This window comes from Perca fluviatilis, chromosome 5 (assembly GCF_010015445.1).
Source record: "Perca fluviatilis chromosome 5, GENO_Pfluv_1.0, whole genome shotgun sequence".
In the NCBI taxonomy this organism is placed as follows: Eukaryota; Metazoa; Chordata; class Actinopteri; order Perciformes; family Percidae; genus Perca; species Perca fluviatilis.
This window is the reverse complement of record NC_053116.1, coordinates 18,888,094-18,909,789: the sequence shown is the minus strand read 5'-3', so window position 1 is coordinate 18,909,789 and position 21,696 is coordinate 18,888,094. Positions and strand designations below refer to the sequence as shown.

The following is a 21,696-nucleotide window of genomic DNA, read 5'->3' as shown; positions in this document are numbered from 1 at the left end:
ATGAGAAGGTCAGAGATCGATATCACCCTGCATGCAATGAGAGCTTTCCCATCTAAGCCTACAACCCCCTCCCCAACCCCCCACCCCACCTCCACCTCCACACACACCTCCATTCGCTCCAGAGTCCATCTGATTAATGAGTCACGGTGCAGCAGACAGGACTACTTCCATCAATGGTGTGTGAGTAAATGTGGGGGGAAGGGTCTCTCTTTGGGTTCAGTGTATGGTGCCTGATAGCTTTCAAGTCTGGGTCACGCACAGCACATACAGTATGTGTGTGTGTGTGTGTGTGTGTGTGTGTGTGTGTGTGTGTGTGTGTGTGTGTGTGTGTGTGTGTGTGTGTGTGTGTGTGTGTGTGTGTGTGTGTTTGTCTTGTGTTTGGTGGAAGAAACTGCTTCATGAGAGGAACTGTCAGATGTTAAAGCTCAGTCCTAATGCTTGGAACATCTTACCTTACCATCATCTACTGTTTACATTTAAACAGCCACCAGAAGAGTCTGATAGGGGGAAGATTAGGGGATCGGGGATGGGAAGAAGAAGAAGAGGAATAAGTGGAAAGAAAAATAAGTCCCTTCAGTAACTGTAACACGTCAGTCATGAGATAGAGCGATTAAGAGCCGGATAGGTGAAGCTATTTATTATAGTGCAGTCTGTCAGCTGTGGAAAGGGGCAACACCACCTGAGGCTGATTCTATGTCATTTGTGTGTCTCTGTCATGTAGTCAAGGTTAAGATTTGAGAAAGGCAAGCTGCTCTATGGATTCTGCCATCGGGCTAAAGAATGGAAAAGATAGAATATGGACTCAATGTTCACTGTTGTTCTTTCATAATGGAATTTTCCCTGATAACACTTTTATGTCATGCCACTTTTTATTTCATAATGTCACTTTTCATGACATTGTGTGGTGAAGATGCAGCCCTCTCACCGTTTAGCTAATCACATGCCCCCTGCCTCTTTGATGGCTGTGCCATTGTTTTCCTATAAGGAGAGCAGTGGAGACAACTCGCTTGGCATGGCGCACCGATCGAAATTGAGTGCTGCGCTTAAAGTTCAAATTATTTCAACTTTGACTTCGTTGCCACTAACCTTTCAAGACGCAACCAAAGCCAGGCGCAATGATGACATATACCTGCACTTTGCCTCTGTGCCTGCAATATGCTCTGCGCCCTACCTCGCGGTTTTACCTCTGATCATGTGTAGGTGGCTTTAAGCTAGCAAGCAGTCAACTACCTGTGTAGATCCCAGCTGCTAATTTCAGCCTACATCCTGTCCACCAGTCTAACTAAATATCTGTTGACAAAAGCAGCATAAGCTCATTAGCAAAACACAAGTCTGATGTACTGCCTGTGGCCTCAAAGCCAGACACAAGAATACAGGGTATGCATACAGAATAGCTTTGTAAGAAAACTGAGCAGTCAGTAGTCATATCAGGAATCAACCCAGATGGTGAAACATTAAACTCAAGTTAACTGATACCAGAGTGAGGGGAAATTGATCCAGGATATCTACATACTGACAGACGCACACACATGACCACACTCTCACGACGAGCGAGTATCCAGTACTGCTATTATGTCACAGGTCTGTCTCACTTTTGGAGATGTCCTGATCTTGTCTCTTTGCGTAAACAGTCAAGGAGATGCGGGTGGATCAGGCTAGGTGACTGGCCTGGGAGGAAGATTCCATCACCTGGGCCTCGAAACAATGTTCTGCTGACACATACAGCACACACACTTTTTATCCTCAATTTAAATAGCAGACTGAGAGCAGACAGTAAATGTCATGAGCTACCACTGCCTCCCTGTGTGGAGCCAGGCTGGCCTACTTAGGGTTGCTGACTCCCTGCTAGCACGTTTGGAAGAGTGAGTGGGCTGCTTTTAGATCTATTCTTGCTTAACCCAACTCTGCATGTTCTCCAATTAGCTGGAAGTGCCTCAGAAAATGATTGAAACGCCAGTGGAAAGGATGTTAAAAAAAAGTAAAGTAAGTGTAAGATTCACTTCAAGAGCCCTTCAAAGATTAATGGATACTTGGGACCTTACTGGGCTAGGCCGGTCATCGAGTTCAGTGGGTGCACTGGTAGAATGAATAGCCACTGCACTTTGAACTGAACATAATTTGACATCTTTTTGCTCTCAGGCCAGAGGTTGTGAAACAGCTTTTTTTAAATAAATGTCAGCATACTGTCTGAATTTGGCATGAGCGGCAGAAATAGGGATACCGCAGCCATAATGCTGACAAGCAAATGGATAAAAAATTCAAAAGATGAACTTGGAGAACTCGTCACTTCTCCTCAGAGTCAGTGGGGTCCCTTAAGATACCAACGCGCCCTGGGCCAACATACTGCATTTCTAATCTTAAAACCAGCTACAAAAAGTAAATAATATTAATAATAAATAAAATATTTTTAATAAGATGTTCAAAGTTGTAGGATCAGCAGATTCTGAAAGAAAGCTACTTAACATAAATCCATGTCTTTGTATCTAATAAAACCTCAGGACACACGTTTGATCCTAATTTAATGTCCCACAGAGTGGAATCAGTATATTCAGATATAGCACATGTGTTATTAATGCACTTGGAATAAAAGTATTGTATGGGACAAACATGTAGAGTTACATACTGTATCATCTATTAAACATTTTACCTCTGAAAAATCTATCAGACTCATACACATTGTTAGAAAAACTGCTGTAATCGTATGTCATCACTATAGTCTGGATGTGATGAAATGGAGGATCAGGATCTAGATGAACTTGATGATGAAGACCGTGATGAGACTCACCAATACGGTTTCCTGGAGGACGGCATGAGTCCAGCACTCGAAGCATTCGGAAAGGTGACAGCCTGAGTGGGGTGTCTCTCTCCCCCATTCTTATCCCCTCTCCCATTCTAGCCTCCCCCATCTTTGAGTCTCCACCTCTGGGAGCCGGTGCAGTGCACCCTTGGGGGGTGCCGGACATATCCATTGTTCCAGAGGATTCAAAACACTACAGTTAGAAGTGCGATTAAAAATTCAAAGCGACATTTCTGAAAGAGCCGGAAAGGAAATCTGGGCCTTTTCGAGGAGTGAAAATCACTTGAGTCCAGTCTGGGTTGGGTCTGGGTGGGACTCAGGCTTCAGGAGTTGTAGCTGTTTAAGGGCAAAATCCAATCTTCAGGCTGTCTCTGTATCTCCAGGACAGTCCCATGTAGTAGAGAACAGGTCTCACATCGGGAGGACAGTGCAGACTGTACAGGCACGCTAATCAGAATGCAACAACTCCCCTTCAACACGCTCTCTCTCCCTCTGCCTGTCTTCCAGTAGACACTCCCTCTCTCCACCTCTCCTCCTTTCTCGCTCTTTTTCTCTCTGCAGTCAAACTCTGCTTGCTGACTGAGGAAGGTCAAACCCCGTGCAGGTAGGCAAAATGCTGCAGAGACAGTCCAAAACACGCAAGCTGAATCTGTTAATGCCCCATCAACTCAGAATAACAGGTGTTCCGTTTCCATCAATATAGTTTCTACACACACACACACACACACCAAACTTACAGCTCCTCCAAGAAAGAAAAACACTTCCATCTGGTGTTCAACTATCTGACGCTCTCTCTCTTTTTACTTTTTCATTTCCAGTCCAGTGTCTTCTTCTTTTTCCTGATGTGTTTCTCCTCCTGTCAGATCTCTCCTCCTGTCAGAATCTTATTCAGCACACCCCTCTATTCAGGCTGTTGTGCTGCTTCCTTTCCACTCCCCTCTGTCGATTGCTCCCTCCTTGCCTCTGGCGCCCCTATCAGTGCTGTTACTCCCTTCACCTTGTTATTACTCTCCTCCCTCTCATGTGATACCAATCTCTCTCTCTCTCTCTCTCTCTCTCTCTCTCTCTCTCTCTCTCTCTCTCTCTCTCTCTCTCTCTCTCTCCCCCCCTCCCTCGCTTTTCCTATCTCCGTCTGGGTCCAGAGATGTGTTGAATATACAGTACAATCCTTTCTTTTTATTCAGGAGCCGATGATAACATTTTCTGCCTGATCACCCTCTTTCTTGCACTTCATCTCTATCGCACCATCTCATTTGCCTTCTCTCGCTCGTTCTCCTTCCCTCCTCTCCACCCTGCCTCCTCATCCTTATCACTCTCTAGCACAGAAATTGAAACCCTGAGGCTTTTGAGTGACGCCTCTAGTATTCTAGCTCCCATCTTCCCCCTCTCATACATTCTCTCCACCTTCCTGTTTCTTTTTCTCCCTCTGTCCTTCCCCATGGATCTAAAGCACAGGCCATTATTCATTCTCAACCTGTGCACACATACACACGTCCCTTATAAATGGCACTGCACACACGGTAACTGTGCATCCCTATAAAAACCACACACACACACACACACACACACACACACACACACACACACACACACACACACACACACACACACACACACACACACACACACACACACACAGTACATGGCTCTATGTGAAACACCTGCAGAGCAAACACATTATGAAGAAACACCTAATTATATATAATTAACACATTAATTATAGAAATATCAAACAAGGAACTATATAACAGGATGTTTTCCTGTGTTTTCTTTGTACAGATCCCAAATGTTCCTTCCAAATACAATGTGCAGGATGGACTGAGAGGGGCTGCAACACAAGCATCAAGGGCTTAAAGGTCCCATTACTGATCTATTTGCTGTACACTTCTATCTAATGTATAAAGCAGTGGGCTGTTAGTCATGGAGAGAATGTATACGAGTGGACAGACAGAAAGGCGGGATAATATAGTTTTGTGAAGACTTCACTGGTTAGATATGTTTGACAGTTGAAGCTTAAGTGTTTTAGGAAAAAACTGAGGTGGAAAGTACATTTACCCTAGTACTGTATTTAAGTACAGATTTGAGGTGCTTGTACTTTTAGTACTTTATACTTCACTACATTATTTAACATAGATAGCTACTAAATATCAGATTAGGATTTTACATACAAAACATATGATCAATTAAAAAATATGATGCCTTGTTATAGATGAAATAACCCAAATAAGTATATGAAGCGGTTAGGATTAGCTCCACTTCAACCAACTAAAACATTAAATAAATGCTTATATGTTAATGCATAAATATTTGGCTAATGATCCAACAATATAATAATAAAAAGTGGCTATTCGGCATAATGGGTACTTTTAATATTTTATTTACATTTTGTTGCTAATAATAATGCACTTTTGTATTAGTATCATTTTGAAATGTGAATGCAGAGCTTTTATTTTCATAGTATGTTATTGCTACTTTTACTGAAGAGAAGTAAATACGTCTTCCACCACTGGAAATAACAGGTCCAGGACATTCAAGTGCACTTTTCATGGGACTTTTTTGAGAAATATGCTACCACTTCCAGCGTTTTGGCTGTTAGCTCTTTTCTTCGACATCAGAAAAACTTTGCGTTTCCCCCCTCACCGACGGGACAGACCCACCATAGAAACTAACATAAAAGAAGTGTTGAATGGCAACTCTATCTAAAATGTCAGCAAGATAAAAAAATAAAAATATCAAATGCCACATTTCGTTATAATATTCTCAAGGATTAACATATTTAAAAAAGATGTGTGCAACAACTGTGAGATAAAACCTCACCTCTCCCTTCAATGTCAATAATCAGGTTGTCTTGTCAGCCTTAACTGACAAAACATGCTCATGCAGAAAAGCTCTCACACCCGACATGTCAATAATAAATGATGCCTTTAATTTTAACTCTACCTACACAAACACACAACCATACTTGAAACAGTTAAAACATAATGGTATAACTAGCTTGGATAAATAAATATATGGAATAGTTGTACTGTATACCTAACACATTTTGAAATTTTTTTAATCTAGCTACATGTGGAAGGTGCATTAAAATAAATATTTGGGTGCAGTGTGCAATGTTTACTTCAACTTATCTACATGAGGCGTACTATTATTATTTTCTTTTGGCCCATTAGCTCCACCTCAACCAACTAAAACATTAAATAAATGCTTATATGTTAATGCATAAATATTTGGCTAATGATCCAACAATATAATAATAAAAAGTGGCTATTTGGCATAATGGGTACTTTTACTTTTAATATTTTATGTACATTTTGTTGCTAATAATAATGCACTTTTGCATTAGTATCATTTTGAAATTTGAATGCAGAGCTTTTATTTTCATAGTATGTTATTGCTACTTTTACTGAAGAGAAGTAAATACGTCTTCCACCACTGGAAATAACAGGTCCAGGACATTCAAGTGCACTTTTCATGGGACTTTTTTGAGAAATATGCTACCACTTCCAGCGTTTTGGCTGTTAGCTCTTTTCTTCAACATCAGAAAAACTTTGTGTTTCCCCCTACGGAACCGTGAACAATCCCACCATAGAAACTAACATAAAAAGAAGTGTTGAATGGCAACTCCATCTAAAATGTCAGCAAGATAAAAAAATAAAAATATATCAAATGCCACATTTCCTTATAATATTCTCAAGGATTAACACATTGAAAAAAATGTGTGCAACAACTGTGAGATAAAACCTCACCTCTCCCTTGAATGTCAATAAACAGGTTGTCTTGTCAGCCTTAACTGACAAAACATGCTCATGCAGAAAAGCTCTCACACCCGACATGTCAATAATAAATTATGCCTTTAATTATAACTCTACCTACACAAACACACAACCATACTTGAAACAGTTAAAACATAATGGTATAACTAGCTTAGATAAGTAAATATATGGAATAGTTGTACTGTATACCTAACACATTTTGAAAACATTTTTAATCTAGCTACATGTGGAAGGTGCATTAAAATAAATATTTGGGTGCAGTGCGCAATGTTTACTTCAACTTATCTACATGAGGCATACTATTATTATTTTCTTTGGGCCCATTACTCTACTGTATACTTTAAAGTGCTCATATTATGCTTTTTGGCTTCCAAGTCCAGCCTTTACTTCCGTGACTAACGTGCGTCACTTTGTAACACGTTAGAATACTCGCCTAGCTGCTAGCGTGGCACGCCCTCATACTCTGCAACTGACTAGCTAGCAATACTTACTGCGCATGTGTGACTCCCAGCAAAGATGGTACAGAAGTGGGATGCCTCACTCTATAGCTAAAACAGAGAGCTCAACACACATGGTGAAAAGAGGAGCTGCAGCAATGTGCAGTACAACAAATATATGGTGTTTTTTGAAAATTAAACCATATAAACCTGTTCTGGTACAACCTCTAAATACAAGTATGAACCTGAAAATGAGCATAATATGAGCACTTTAAATTAGATCCAAGTAAAGAGTAATGGCCATTTACATTACAGCGCATTGACAGACATGTATTGATGTTGAGTGCTTTATCCTTGAGCTTAAAAAGTCAAGGACAAAAGCTCACCGCTCAGCCATCCACCCATCACTGTCTCCTTGTCTCTTTGTATTCACAAGTGCAACTGCATACATCAAGGATTTCTCTCTTGCCCCGCAGCCACTTCCACAAGGCCCTTTACTCCCTCCAAGGTCTCATTCACTGTCACTTTTTCTTGCCAACTTGTTTGAAACCTCTTTATTGTCACATTTGCTTGGCTACATTTGAGCTTCCAATTAAAATATATTGTTTACATCATTTTGTTTTACCATAAATACCACAGTCACCCTCCAGTAGTGAGAGAATAAAAATCAAAGTCCATTTAACATCCCTGAGGAACACACACACACACACACACATAGAGAAGCACACTTACAAGGCCGGAAGGTGGATGGGGGACTGCAGTAATTACCTCTAAACCTTTTATCTGCATCTAAGGAATCTTATTATCCAATTACTGGGACCAGAGCTCCTACTGTCACCTACCGGTTTGTATGTGCTGGTCCCCAATGCCTCACCCCCCTTCCTTTCCTATATATAGCTTTGAAAATTCCCAGCATTCTTTAGCAGCATCTTTCCTTTGCCTCAAACATACGCTAATGTAACAGAAAGCCCTAACACACACAAGAAGCTTACAAGACCAACTACATAAAAGCAGCCCTCTCCATTGTTCTTATTAAATCCAATCTGGGAGCGAGAGAGGAGGGTTAGTGTGAGCAAATGGCTGAGAGTGTAAGGAGCAAGAGAGAGGGCTACAGCGATTAATGCAGTGTTAATGCATTACATTAAATCCCTGGCACAGACAAGGTCTCTCATGGTGTGCAATACACAGAGGGAAATAAGGGTTGTCTGAAAAGCTTTCCATCTTTTATCTTTGCCCCATTGTGCTTTTATCTGGAGGTTAAATTTAGTATTTTGATGTATGTAGGGAGAAAGCGACAGAAGAGAGAAAAGAACGTAAGGAGACATCTGTGACAGTATTAGAAATAGCAGCCTGCAATGGGTTTTGGGGAGAGTATGCCGCTTTCAGCAGAGTCCTTTGTCTCAGTGAAACAGATGGGAGGGCCGACTAATCCTCAACAGTGTAACTACAGATCTTCACAGAGAGAAAGAGATGAGGTAGCGGTGAAAAGCAAAAAACGAAAAGTGCAGTCCTCGTCTTTCCTCACTGTAAGTACAGTGTGGTGGAAGTGGGTGTTGGCCCCAGTTAGCAACAGATGAATCACAAACCTGTAAAAGCCCTCTCTCCCTCTGGCAACTGGCCAGACGCCTCTAACATTCACATAAAACCCCGCAGTCAGGCCCACTTGCACAGATGAAAAGTGAATTTAATTGAATCTTCCTATGGATGGATAGAGCAAGTTAGAGAAAGACAGGGAAAGGGAGAGAGAAAGAGAAAGAGAGAGAGAGAGAGAGAGAGAGAGAGAGAAAGGGTAGGCGAGCTCTTTAGTGCAGCAGGAAAGAAAGATTGCATCATCATGTCGCTCTATTAAAGAGTGTGACGTGCTCTGAATGCTGAGTGGCACAAAATGAGTCAGCGAAACACCAGCGTGGAAACACACACACACACACACACACACACACACACTACCTCTTAACATTTCAAACTACACCTTATCACGATTTTAATAATAGAAAAACATCTATTCTAGGAGTCAAGCTCCATCCTTTTTTGGGTTTTCTAAGCTCAAAGACAGCTGTGGATTTCACAGAATGAAGTCACTTTGCCAGACCAAATGTAGTCTGTGGGCTTAAGACTGGTACATTACCATATTCTTACATAGGCTATTAATGGTATTTCTCCATATTCATTTCATTTTCCTCAACTCTTAAACACCATTAATCTGTGCCAATACATTCTAGTGATTTTGATATCCATAGATGTTGTCCTTGTCATGTGGATAGTTCAGATAAATTATTGTGTTCTAACATTTGTCATGTTGAAAGAAGTTTTGGGAAAAAGTTTGGGGAAATTATTTGTGTAAGATGAGGGAATCGGACACCACTCTTACTGTCTACCGTATCCGTTGTTAAATATGAAGGACACGGTTTTGTTCGCCTAGCTTAGCACAAAGACTCAAAGCAGGGGGAACATGAGGAATAGTTGCATTTCTCAAAATGTCAAACTCTTCCTTTAACACCCCACATTAACTCCAAAGATTAACATTTGTTGCATCCTATTACTGCACAGTAGGGGTGCACGGTATCACGGTTTTAGGATCATGGTTTTCGGTTCTGTACGGTTCTTGTTATTTTTTCTTTTAATCTTTAACACTCCAGAAATATACTTCATATGATATATAGCTTAATTATCCACAATGTAGGATACAGTATTAAATAATTATATAGTTATATCATGTAATCATGCACAAACTGAATTTGACTTGACTTTAAGCACATTATTGGGACCATCTCTGAGGAAAGCTAGGTGAGATTTTGATACAGCAAGAGGGAAGACATTGATGATTTCAACATGCTTTTCATTTATTTGGCAAAAAAAGGAGAATGTGTATTGCCATCTACAGGAACTTATGTGCCTTTTTAGCACATGAAGATTGAATATACAATATCTGTAATATTGAATATTACAGAATATCAATTGAAATAACTTGCATTTATCAAACTGCCAACTTCAGTGTAGCTCTTTCAAAAATTGTATCCTTTAAAAGAAAAAGAGAGGAACTCTTAAAGCTCCGTCTTTTGAATAAGTCAGAATACGTTAAAAAGTTTACATTGTTAGTTAATTTCCTATCCTGGCGTGGGCTGGGACACACATTCATACGGTTTGAATATGTACTTATTGGACTTTAACTTATCATTGCACTTACAATAATGAGCATAGCTGTCCTCAATTTAGGTCCTCCTGTACGTCTCATCTCCGTTTTTTCCTGCATCCACCGTGTGTGTTTGTGCGCGCGTCAGTCGCGGGGGTAACTGAGCAGAGAGCCAACAGGATTGAAACAGCAGCCGCTTCAGCGACTTTAGAGTGAAAAAACATTACAGCGTACATTGATGTTAAAATGTATACAGGTTGGCAGGACAGTCTGAAATGTCTTTCGCTGTACGTTTTGTTGGTAACTTGTCCACACCTCTTCTTTCGCGCGAAAGGGAAACACACTGTCTGAGGTCACATACGGACACCTGACGGGCACGAGACTACATTGTGCATGCGTTGAACCGTGCTGCACACACACGCTCCGAACCAAGACAAGCGGACCGAACGGTTCGGTTGTTTTTTCATGAACCATACCACCCCTACTGCACGGCTGAGTATCTTGCATCAAACACTTTTTAGGTACTAACTAAAATGTGTCCCTACATAGTAGAGTATTGAAAACCATCAAGTCCTGAAAGTTGCCATCAATTGTCTGGTTTGATTCGTAACCAAATTTACTATTTATTTGATTTAATATATGACATTTTATTCTAGGCAGTTAAGTTCTTTTCACAGTTTATCGTGTTTAGACAGCATTTAACATTTGAGATAGAGACTTATAAGTAAAAGTACGGTGTCAAAAATGTATTGTTTTGGTATTGGTATCGAACCTCATGTATCATATTAGCAATAGTGTTGATAATGTTCAAACTAAACCCAGCCCTATGCTGCTGTCACTATTAATTTACGGGGATCATCTAAATTTCATCCACCCATTGTTATCGTATTCCCAGCTGGTAGGATCACAATGAACTGTAAGCTCCTGATTCAAGAGTAGTTCTCTTGTCAGCCACTGTTCAATGGATGCGAAGAGTCTTGTTGTGGTCTATCTGCAGTTCACTCAGCCAAGGACTCAGGGGATACACAGCACAAAGCTAATATGACTCCTGAAGGAGCCATTGTGGAACTAACACTATTCTACCATGTCGCTGCCTCCCTCCTTTCATCTATACTTTTCTCCCTCTCTATCGCTCAGCCTCCTGTAATCAATCTCTCGCCATTTTCTAAGCTCCATTTCATTCTCAACCCATCTCCAAGATCCACATGTTCAGCATCTCCCATTTCTCTCCATCCTTGACTTTCCCTTTTCCACTCCATCCCACTGCTCCTGATATAAGCCGTTCTGCCACAGTGGGGAGTGAGATTACTGGGATCCATATAGCAACAAATCACACGTTCCGGACAGACAGAAGGAGAAAGTGAATGTGTGAACATATGGGTGTTGTGAGCTGTGTGTGTGTGTGTGTGTGTGTGTGTGTGTGTGTGTTTGTGTATAGTCACAGTTTGAATTAGAGTTTTAGCCCTCCAGATTCATAGTAAATGTTGGGAGTTGTGTCAGTAAATACGGTTTTACACTGAAACCCCCCACCCCCACATGCACATCAGCGTGTGCGTGATTTTCCAACCACAGGTGGCAGTATTGCTCAAGCATGACGTTGCTTTGGTGAAACACTCATAAAATTATACAAATGCACAGCTGAATATTAAGTTATTCTTCTACTGACTGACTTCTGGAATAAAATGTGCTACAGGCTAGTGTGTGTGTGTGTGTGTGTGTGTGTGTGTGTGTGTGTGTGTGTGTGCATGCGTGTGTGCGTGTGTACCCAGAGATCCAGTCCTGTGCAGGCTCAGGAAGGCTCTGTCTCTTTCCAGCCCCCCACCCGGCTCTCTGCGCAGGGCGGTGCGGCCCAGGTGACCGGCATACTGACGCAGGAAGGAGGGAGCACTGTGTGAAGCGGGAGGGTGCACGGCACACACCACCATGGGCTCTGAGACACACGATGCAGGCAGACAGCCAGCCAGGGAGAGGGACACAATGAGGGGCGACAAGAAGAGAGTGCGAGAAAAAAGCGAGAAAGTGAGGACACAGCTCAGAAGGACAAAATAGAGACAGGCAGATGACAGAAATTGTAGGAAGGAACGGGAGAAAAAGAGAGAGAGGGAAAAAAGACGACAAGGTCACACAGAGACCAGACACTGAAAGGTAGCAGAACATTTAGGAACAGTACAATATGTCAGATGAAATGGTGGGAATTAATACAGATGCTGTACTCATGTTAGAAGAGGAAACAGTTGTGGCACACAGTAACAGAAATAGCCATGGGAAGTGTATGAGGAATGAGGCATGCATAGTGGAAAATATTTTGAGACATCAACGGATAAAGACTGATGTTAAAGAACAGTGAGCAAAGAAAAAGAGACATGCACACGTAAATTAGCAGACGTATTGTAGAAGCCAGGCCACAGAGGTAAGGGAAAAACTGAAAACACTGATGGAAGGACTAGAATAGCTATTTAGCTGACTGTTGTTCAAATTTAAGCTTATGAATAAACAACAAATTTTTTCGAAGTAAAATACCTTAAACTAACCCCTCACCAATGTGTAGGACACCCGGTCAGCATGCAGGTATCATCACCTTCTTTTCACCTTTATTAGTATTATTGAATCCCTTGTGCAGAATATGGGTGGAAGCCCACATGCCGCATCTCCTGTCTTTCAAATAATCCCCAATTTCCACCACATTGCAATGTAAATTGCACTGAGATCCCTAAGCATTAGGATTTAATGTTCCTCTTAAATCATCCCATGATTCCCTCACAGTCTCGCCTGCACAGGTCCTCCAAGAACACAGTAAAAGAACAGATCTGAGGTCAGCAACTAATTAGCACTTTGAAAAATGTGAGTATTATTTTACCGCTCTTTTGCAAAGCCTGACTAAAGCTACATAGAGACGTGGGGGTCAGCAGGGTGATGCAGCAAGGAGAAAGGGCAAGAGAGGATTTGATAAGAACAAGATGTTGTGCAGTGGTTAAAGTTTAATGTCCCTCTCCTCATCCTCTACATCACTTCCTCCATCCAACTCTATCTTCCTTGCTCTGTGCGCTCTCTGGAAATGAACAGACTAAAGAGAGGCATGTATAAATAGGAGGAGAAGGAGAGAGATGGCAGGGAGTGAAATTAATAAGGTTGATGTATGGATGTTGCAGCCCAGGAGCTGGAATAACAACAACTAGTAACACAAAACAAACATCATTACTCCTTGTATCCAAACTGCAAAGCAGCCAACATCTCCCACATAAAAAACAGTGCAGCTATATTTGAACACTCAGCCTTTTCTTGTTCTCTCACTTTCTGTCTGTCTTTTCTCTTTCTTTTTCTCTGAGACAAAGCCTCTGCTGAAAAAGAGGCAACCTGCCTCGCTCTGTGTTCTGACCTGGTTTCTGTATGGAGCCAGAATAGGAGGCGAACACACAACGACCAATCATACACGTGCGCAGCGTTTGTGTCAGGTGAGGTCTCAGATTTTTCTAAAGATGGGAGCTGCAATCCTGGAGGATGTCCAGCAGATGGCTCCCAGAGTTTCTAAGAATGACATTGCTTTTTTTTCCCTTTCATGTTGGAGCTATTCTCTTTTGCTCATGTGGATACACAAATGAATGTAAATTCATTACAAAGCTTTGTGAATTCACAATACATTTCCAGTATACTACTCCTTCCAGTCTTGATGATTAACTAGTAAAGTGAAGCACACAGTGAAGTGATAGTTATGAAGCTGATGATGAGGTGAAGATGATAAAGGTTTATGAGATACTTCCATTAACAAATACATTATTTCAGGGAGTCCATTGTAAATGGAAGTCATACAAGAGTTAAGGACAGTGTAAAATCTGCTACCATAATTTTGCTTCCTGCATGTCCTGCGATGATCAGTTATGACCTATATTTTGATTATCTCCACCTACTGTACGCCATCATTTGAAGTCAACTACATTGGTTAATGCTTCTTTATGTATTCAAAAAGCTCTAAATGAAGTCTTAAGGTGTTGAACTGTTGGAACACATGAGAAACTACTCTTTAATAAAGTGGCTACTCCTGTGTTGTAAGATGCTAGCCATAACAGATGTTGGAGTCAAACTAATCACTTTGTGGGACTCCCAGGAGGATCATGGAGGTGACACGATTACTCTTCATTATAATGACAACACTCACTGCCTTGCTAAAAACTTTCTTCTGTTATGAGCTGAGATGCAGTATTGACATGCAGCACACAGATATAATAATAATATAAATATAAAGTTATTCCAGAGAAAGTTCCTGAAGTTTTTGTGTCAGCTGCAAAGTTTGAAATAGGTCCCCTTCTGCATATTGGAAGCCTGTGTGATGGCGCCGAATAAGGTGCTTGTGTATACCTGTGTGCAAGTGCACTTGTTCCCATGTCTCACCATTTTCCCTGGCTGCGGATGGCTCATCCAAGGCCATCTGTTCTGCCAGCTCTGACAGGGAGTCGTCGACAGGCCGTGCGCTGCGTAGAGACATGGACAGCCTCCGCTTGATTATCTTCATCCTGTCCATCTTCTCAACCGCACCACCGTGGCCCACAGGCCTAAGAGGGGAGGGACAACCACCAACATCTTCATTATCATTATCATCATCATCTCCACCTGCATCCACATCATCATCATTCATCAGTCACTGTTCTCATTATAACCATCAACAGCTAGATCCACGCAGTGAAACTACTGCATTGCAGCCGCGGCGCATTTTCTACAGTTCTTTGGGCTCCCGATGATTGTGTTTGCTCACGCAGCGTGTGTTCTCATTGTTATGTAGCCCAAGTGCAAATACTACAGAATAAAAGACACAGAATGAGAGAGCAGACACAGAGAGACCGAGAGAAAGAGAGCAACAAACAACATTTTTACAAAAAAGCATGTAAAAGGCTGACTATGCAGAGGTTTCAGACAAGAGCAGCCCTCCCTGATGAGTTGTGATTGACATACATTTCACTGGCTCCTTCATCAAGTATCCATGAAGTTGTGGTATTCAAACAGTAGACATCTACTGTATTCCAATACAAAAATGGCAGACGAAAGTATCATATGACACAAGAATTAAGTTCTTGGGATTACTTCAAGCTCACCCACTTGAGTGTGCGCCCCATGTAGGCTGAGTCCTTGGCAGCAGCCCGAGTTCGAAACCGACCCATGGCCCTTTGCTGCAAGTCGTCACCCCTCTCTCCCTTCTTCTTGTCTTCAAGCTATCTTATCAGTTAAAGGCCATAAAAGCCCAAAACATAATAAAAAAAATAAGAATAAAGTTCTTCATATACACATATATATATATATATATATATATATATATATATATATATATATATATATATATATATAAACACACACACACACACACACACACACACACACACTTTATGGCTGATTCTACGGTAGCCTAACTTAAGCTAGTGTCAATGTGACAGCAACCAAACAACTCTAATGGAAAGCTGGTTTCAAATACTGTATATACTGTGTATGATTACAGGACAGAGAAGCATCCCATCCTTAAAATAAATGGAGATAAAGCCCATATTGTTTCTCCAGCAAAGTGCTCTTCATATTCACGGTGACCCGTCTATGTTCATTGTGTATTTGCGTGTGTATAACTATTAACGTTACTGAGCTTTCAAAGTTATATATAGCATTGTTTAGAGTGCCCCTTAGCAGATATTATAAATCTGGTTTATGTGTGTATGTACAGTATGTGTCTTTGCATGAGTGTATTTGTGTGTGCTGAAGTCATTTTGTGTGTGTCGTGTTCCTCTATGCTCTGCTTTACTGGCCTGGAGGTAGAAGCAGCTATGGTGGAGTATTTCTGTCTCCCTTCCACTTCCTGCTACTTCAATCTAACCCATAAGGGCTCGAGAGCTGACATGCGCAAGTACACACACACGGCACCCACTGCCTTTCTCTTTGTGTCCAACCTTGGATGCTTCAACAAAAGCCATTCATCCTTTCAGTCTTTCAGGCCTATTAGAGACAGACAGTGCTCTGAGGGAATTCAAACCCAGCGATCCCCACTCAGGACGACTAGCTTTTTGTCAGTAGAAGATGCACTGAGGCGAGTAGCCATTGCTAACAACATTGCCTTTGCCAATTTACGTGAGCCCAGTTGGATGCGGTTCGCACCTCAGCTGGAGGCGTATCTCCAAGACAAAAAAAAAAAGTTTAAAAGGGTAACAAAAGAACAAAAGGGGAGCAACTCACATTCATTTCATATCATCCGTCACCCATGGATTATCAGTATGGAATGAATCTCCTTCCCCCATCATTTGCATGTTTTCCCAGACCTCACTAGATAAGAAGCCTGCTTAGACAAGGAGATTGGGTTCTCTTCATGCAACCTTGCAGCCTTCATCCATCCACACATATTCAAGAATAAATGACTCACATTACGGGGGAACAGCCGATAATATAATGCACTGCTTATTATCCAGATAAATACATACTAGTGTTATCATTAACACACACCTATGTTCGCATCCGGGCATGCCCACACGCACACACACACACACAATAATTACTAATTTCACACTCTTCATCTTATCTCTGTTGAATTAACAGTAATGCAGTGGGACACTCATTACCCAGCGGCTCATAGAGGGAAACACTTTAGGGTACCACTGTATATTATATATGTTTATGAGTTTTCCAATTTTATTTATAATGTGATGAAATAAGGTGCAGTCTGCCTTGTAAAAAATTATGCAAAATAAGCAAAACTACATTAATTTAATGGGAATATTTAACTAATAACTTTAGTAAACTTTTCCCATCTGCTTTTTAAAGAATATCTTATGAAATATCAAAGATACCCGCCAACCTTTAGTATAATTGTACATCTATCTTCTCTTTAATCTGTTGAATTCTTTCAGTAACATCAACATGTCTGCCTGACTTTTAATTACTTTCCATCTTTTTATTACTTTTTGATGCTATATTAATATGTTAAGATCTTTGCTGCAATGTTGCCATATTAGCTTTGTGTATGTAAACAAAGGACTAGGCTGCAGTCAGTAAGATACTTTTACACTTTATATTATGTGAAGAAAGTATAAGACATTTTCAAGTGTATAATATCTGAGTGTATCTGTGTTTGTCAACTTGTAAAAAAAAAAAGAAAAGAAAAAGTTTTTTTTTAGATTGGATGGATGTTGATTGTTGTCTGGTGCAGATGGACGTGGCAGTGTGAAGAGCTTGGCAGAGGTACAACAGTGGGTGGGACGAGACATGTGGCTCCAGGCTGCAGCATGTGCAGGCCACACTCACTAGACACCCGGCAAACCACAAACAACTCTGATACATAACTCCCACTAAATGGAGGGACCCACTCCAAATGACGGAGGCAGTTCTCAATCAGACACTACAACCACTTCTGCTGTTTTAGTTTAGTTTGAAAGCAATACAGGGCACTTTTGATGAATTTGTGAGCAGTATAGCATGGGCTGTGTGGAATAAAACAAAAAGAGTGGATGTTAATAGGGTAAATGATACACAGGAGTAAAGAAATAAAACCTTCTCCAACTTTGTACTAAGTTATTTGTGTGTGCCTGTTTATTGCCTGTGAGCAGTTTCCGTGTGTGTGTGTGTGTGTGTGTGTGTGTGTGTGTTTGCATGGATGTGATAGCATGGAGGTGAGGTGAACAGACACATCCCTGAGGAGGACAGAGGGGGAACAAGTCTGATTTATTCAAGACACACACCACTTGGGTTGCTAGGTTACAGACCCAGGCTGGAACCGCAGATTCTGTGTCTGAAGTGAAGAGAAGAAAGGAGACGGAGAGAGGCGAAAATCTTCACAACGCTCACACACACACACACATGCTCATGTCAGCTAAAAACTTCCAGCCCTCCAGTACTTGGGATGCCAAACAGTGCTGCAGCATGTAATCTTTGCCAGCCTTGCTCTGGGATTCCTCTGCCAAATAGGCTGATACCTCTTTAGGAGGCAAATGAATGAATGGACCTAAGGACCTGAGTCTGCAGTATACACAAACACTAGCTGCAAATTTGACACATACAGACAGAAATTACTTTTATCAAAACAGAAGGAACATTTTCAACAGCTTGGCCAAGAGTGAGGCCAAGATCTGATTTAGTTTCAGCCAGATATTGTCGTACCTGATATATATATATATATATATATATATATATATATATATATATATTTTTTTTTTTCTTTCCTTTTCATCACAAACAAATAGGGCTGGGCGATATGGAGAAAATCAAATATCACAATATTTTTAACCAAATACCTCGATATTGATAACGCAACGATATTGTAGTGTTGACTATTGGTGCTTTCACAAAATATTTACACAATGAGATTTTTGATAAATAATCATCAGTAATGTGGATATTAGATTAGATAGCGAGCTGCGAGTCGCCAGCTAAGCAGCACCACTGCATTGAATATTTATATAATGACTAAGTGGGTAAAGGCAAATATTAGAACAGTTACAACAGTCTGGTAAGTTATATATATCACGATATCCAAAATCTAAGACAATATCTAGTCTCATATGACGATATCAATATAATATCGATATATTGCCCAGCTCTACAAACAAACAAGCATTATTCTGCAAATTCAGTGGCACATGGATCACATGCATGAATGCACTCAGATGCAATGTGGCAGAGTGGAATGGGCACTCAGTGGCACTTCGAACAATGCTTGGCGCTGAGGCCTGAGGATGCATGAGTAATGCACAAATCTGCCCAACTACTGAATCCTACACACATCCACACAAACACACATAAACCAACAGATAACCCCAAAAGTTGTCCATTCTCCTTATAAGCCAGTGGTTCCTCCTTAGCATCTCTTCTGTCACTAAGGCCTTACCTAAATCTCCCGCGTTAGATGAGGAGAAGGAATTATAGACATAAGATGAATAAATAAGCAGAAGCTCAAGACTGCAAAAAGACAAGGCAAAACATCTGAAATGCCATTTTCAGCCACAAAAGGAGGAAGGAAAATAGAAAGTCTGCCTCATATGATTTCGGGAGGGATTTGGTTTAAAGGGGTCACACAAACATTGCTTTAACGTCACTTAGGGTTGGATAATGTGGCTGAAATCAATATCTCAATATTAAAACATAACGTTTTTCGAATATCGATATGGCAAATGTATGCAAAAATTATATCATCAAACTGCTGTTCAATGTAATGACCGGTGTTGCTTTGTAACTTTTACTTCAGACAAAGCGTTTAACACATGTAAATGTATTCATGTACAATTTGCTTTAAATTATTCATTTGGGTAACATAATTTTGTAGAACATCACAAGATATGATCATTCATATGATGATTCCACTGAAAGTTGGTACATGATAACATTAAATAATTGGCCAGCCGAAAATGATTAATTACTTAGTGCCATTATTATTGTTACTGGTCAGGACACTCAGACAGAATTTTAATCTCAGCAAGTCCCTTTCTTAATTAAAAACGTCATTATTAGACCACAGAATAGTGTACAACTGTGTGACATTCAAACCAGAACAAACAGATACAGGTGCATCTTGTGCAACTGCACATACATGTAGTTTCAGGACATTACACTGTGTAAAAATATAAGATCAGGCAGGAAGCCCCAAAAACATACAAATAGTTTACAAAAATCATTCAATTCTGTATGGTGTTTTTAAAGACTTATCAAAACGGTAGTCCAATTGTCTATATAGTAATACATATGCCATAAAATATATACAAATTGTAAATGATTAGTGCGGGTTTTCCGGACATCCCACACTGAGATGGACAGGCAATACCTGTTCAACCTATTTTGGTGTTAGTAGGATACACTGCCATCGGAGAACATCCACGAGGTTATCGACAACATTGCATGGCCGCAGGATTGGACTGTCACATTTGCGGACGAGCGAGGGTCCTGACATATATCCCATGTAACATGACTGTAGGCAGAGCGCACATAAGTAGGCAGCAAGCAGCCTACTACGATATCACGAACCACAATCCAAAAACGCAGTTCGTGTCGGGCCTGCCTGGCAGAGATTCCTCCACCTTCCAGGCCTTTTGCGTTTCGGTCAGTTCCTCTTTCCCCGTGTTTTCCTGACGGAAGTATCCGGGAGGAGGAGAGTCAAGCCGGGCAAAGAAAAGTTACACAGCCACCCGGCCGGCCCAGAAACTCCATGGAAATTGGACTGGAACCATCCCTGAGAATCTCGACGTTATGATTGTGACTGTACATGGGTTAGGACCCTGGAACTATTGTAGGCTAGGCTATGTTAAATATATTACTCTAGGGACTTAAACTCCAGATGGTCTGGTGCAGTTATCGCTATTTTAACACGTTTAGGTGTCACTTTTGCTATTGCGATTCGGGATTTTACAGTGATATTTGAAGAGTAGCCTAGCCTAAGTAACGACATCAGACGCACACTTATGCAGTATAATAGTAGAAAACACCGAATATCTTTGTTTAAAAAATAAATAATTTAAAACTCCACCTGCAATGTCAAGTGATAGGACTATCGTGGTTATGGTCGCTTATCCCAACGTTGTCGTTAGGCTACAGGATCAAGTGAAGACAGACTGAACATAAACAAAAATACCGCTGCCACTGACCTGCTAGTGTTTCTGCTGCAGGAGACTATTGTTCCACTTGTTTACGGTAATCCAGGCAGCACGCTGGAAGGAATCCACTGCGACAAGTTCTTCCAACTACTTTGCTGTAAAACACAGCAGATTGCCTATTACCCGTCAGGTAAATCTTATCCCTGTATTATACGGTGTGTCGCAGTGTCCCGTCGCCTGAGTACGTGCATTGTTGACCTGTAATAACGCATTATTTGTCTTAACTTTCGCTTATAAACAGTACCGTCCCGTCCGGTGATGATCAACCAAATCGTTGCTGCTGTGTGGATCCCAGTGGAAGCAGTGGCGTGCTCCCGGAAAACACCGCAAGGGGTGTGTGTGTGTGTGTGTGTGTGTGTGTGTGTGTGTGTGTGTGTGTGTGTGTGTGTGTGTGTGTGTGTGTGTGTGTGTGTGTGTGTGTTGTGTGTGTGTGTGTGACCTCCACCCCCCAAACCCTCTCTCTCTCTTTTATAAAAAGAGGGAGGGGGGGTCAGACGGATTCATTTGGGGGCAGTCTCACCAGGGAAATTAGCCTTCATTATCCAAGCCCCATTCCCATCTCTAAATATGCACCTCAGAGAAATTCCTTGTGAATAATGCATGTGCTGAAAATTATGGAAATTCAAAGTATGATCCTCCACTGCTTATAAGGATAATTGCCAAGTTTTGCTTGCCCCTTTGAAATAAATTTTCCTAAGGTCCCAAAGTTGAAAATGTTTAAATTCATACTGATGCACACATCAGAATCGAGAATACGAGTTGGGTCAACTGGATTACATTTAAATACAGTCCAGATACAAAAGTAACAAGCATATTCTCCCTTTGATATAAAATTGCTGCCACCTGGATGACTTCTGCCAAGATTTTTACATAACGTGATACATAAAAAATTAATTAAACTTAATATGATCACCCTTTTTTCTCCTGGGAAACACCTGGATCCACAACAATTACGTCA

General features: G+C 41.0%; 1 protein-coding gene across 8 annotated transcripts in view; it reads right to left on the bottom strand.

The window, feature by feature from the left end:
• Nucleotides 1-21,696, bottom strand: part of LOC120558625 (cyclin-dependent kinase 17-like) — a 39,703-nt gene that overhangs the window by 16,694 nt on the left and 1,313 nt on the right. For 2 of the 8 annotated variants that reach the window (XM_039799691.1, XM_039799695.1), the window contains exons 1-3: nt 20,730-21,083; nt 14,524-14,684; nt 11,903-12,067 (exon numbers count right to left, since the gene is read on the bottom strand). In XM_039799691.1, the coding sequence (XP_039655625.1) occupies nt 11,903-12,067; nt 14,524-14,653 (295 nt within the window). In that variant the 5' untranslated portion in view covers nt 14,654-14,684; nt 20,730-21,083. The other 6 variants (XM_039799699.1, XM_039799700.1, XM_039799692.1 and 3 more) reach the window with 5 other exon arrangements.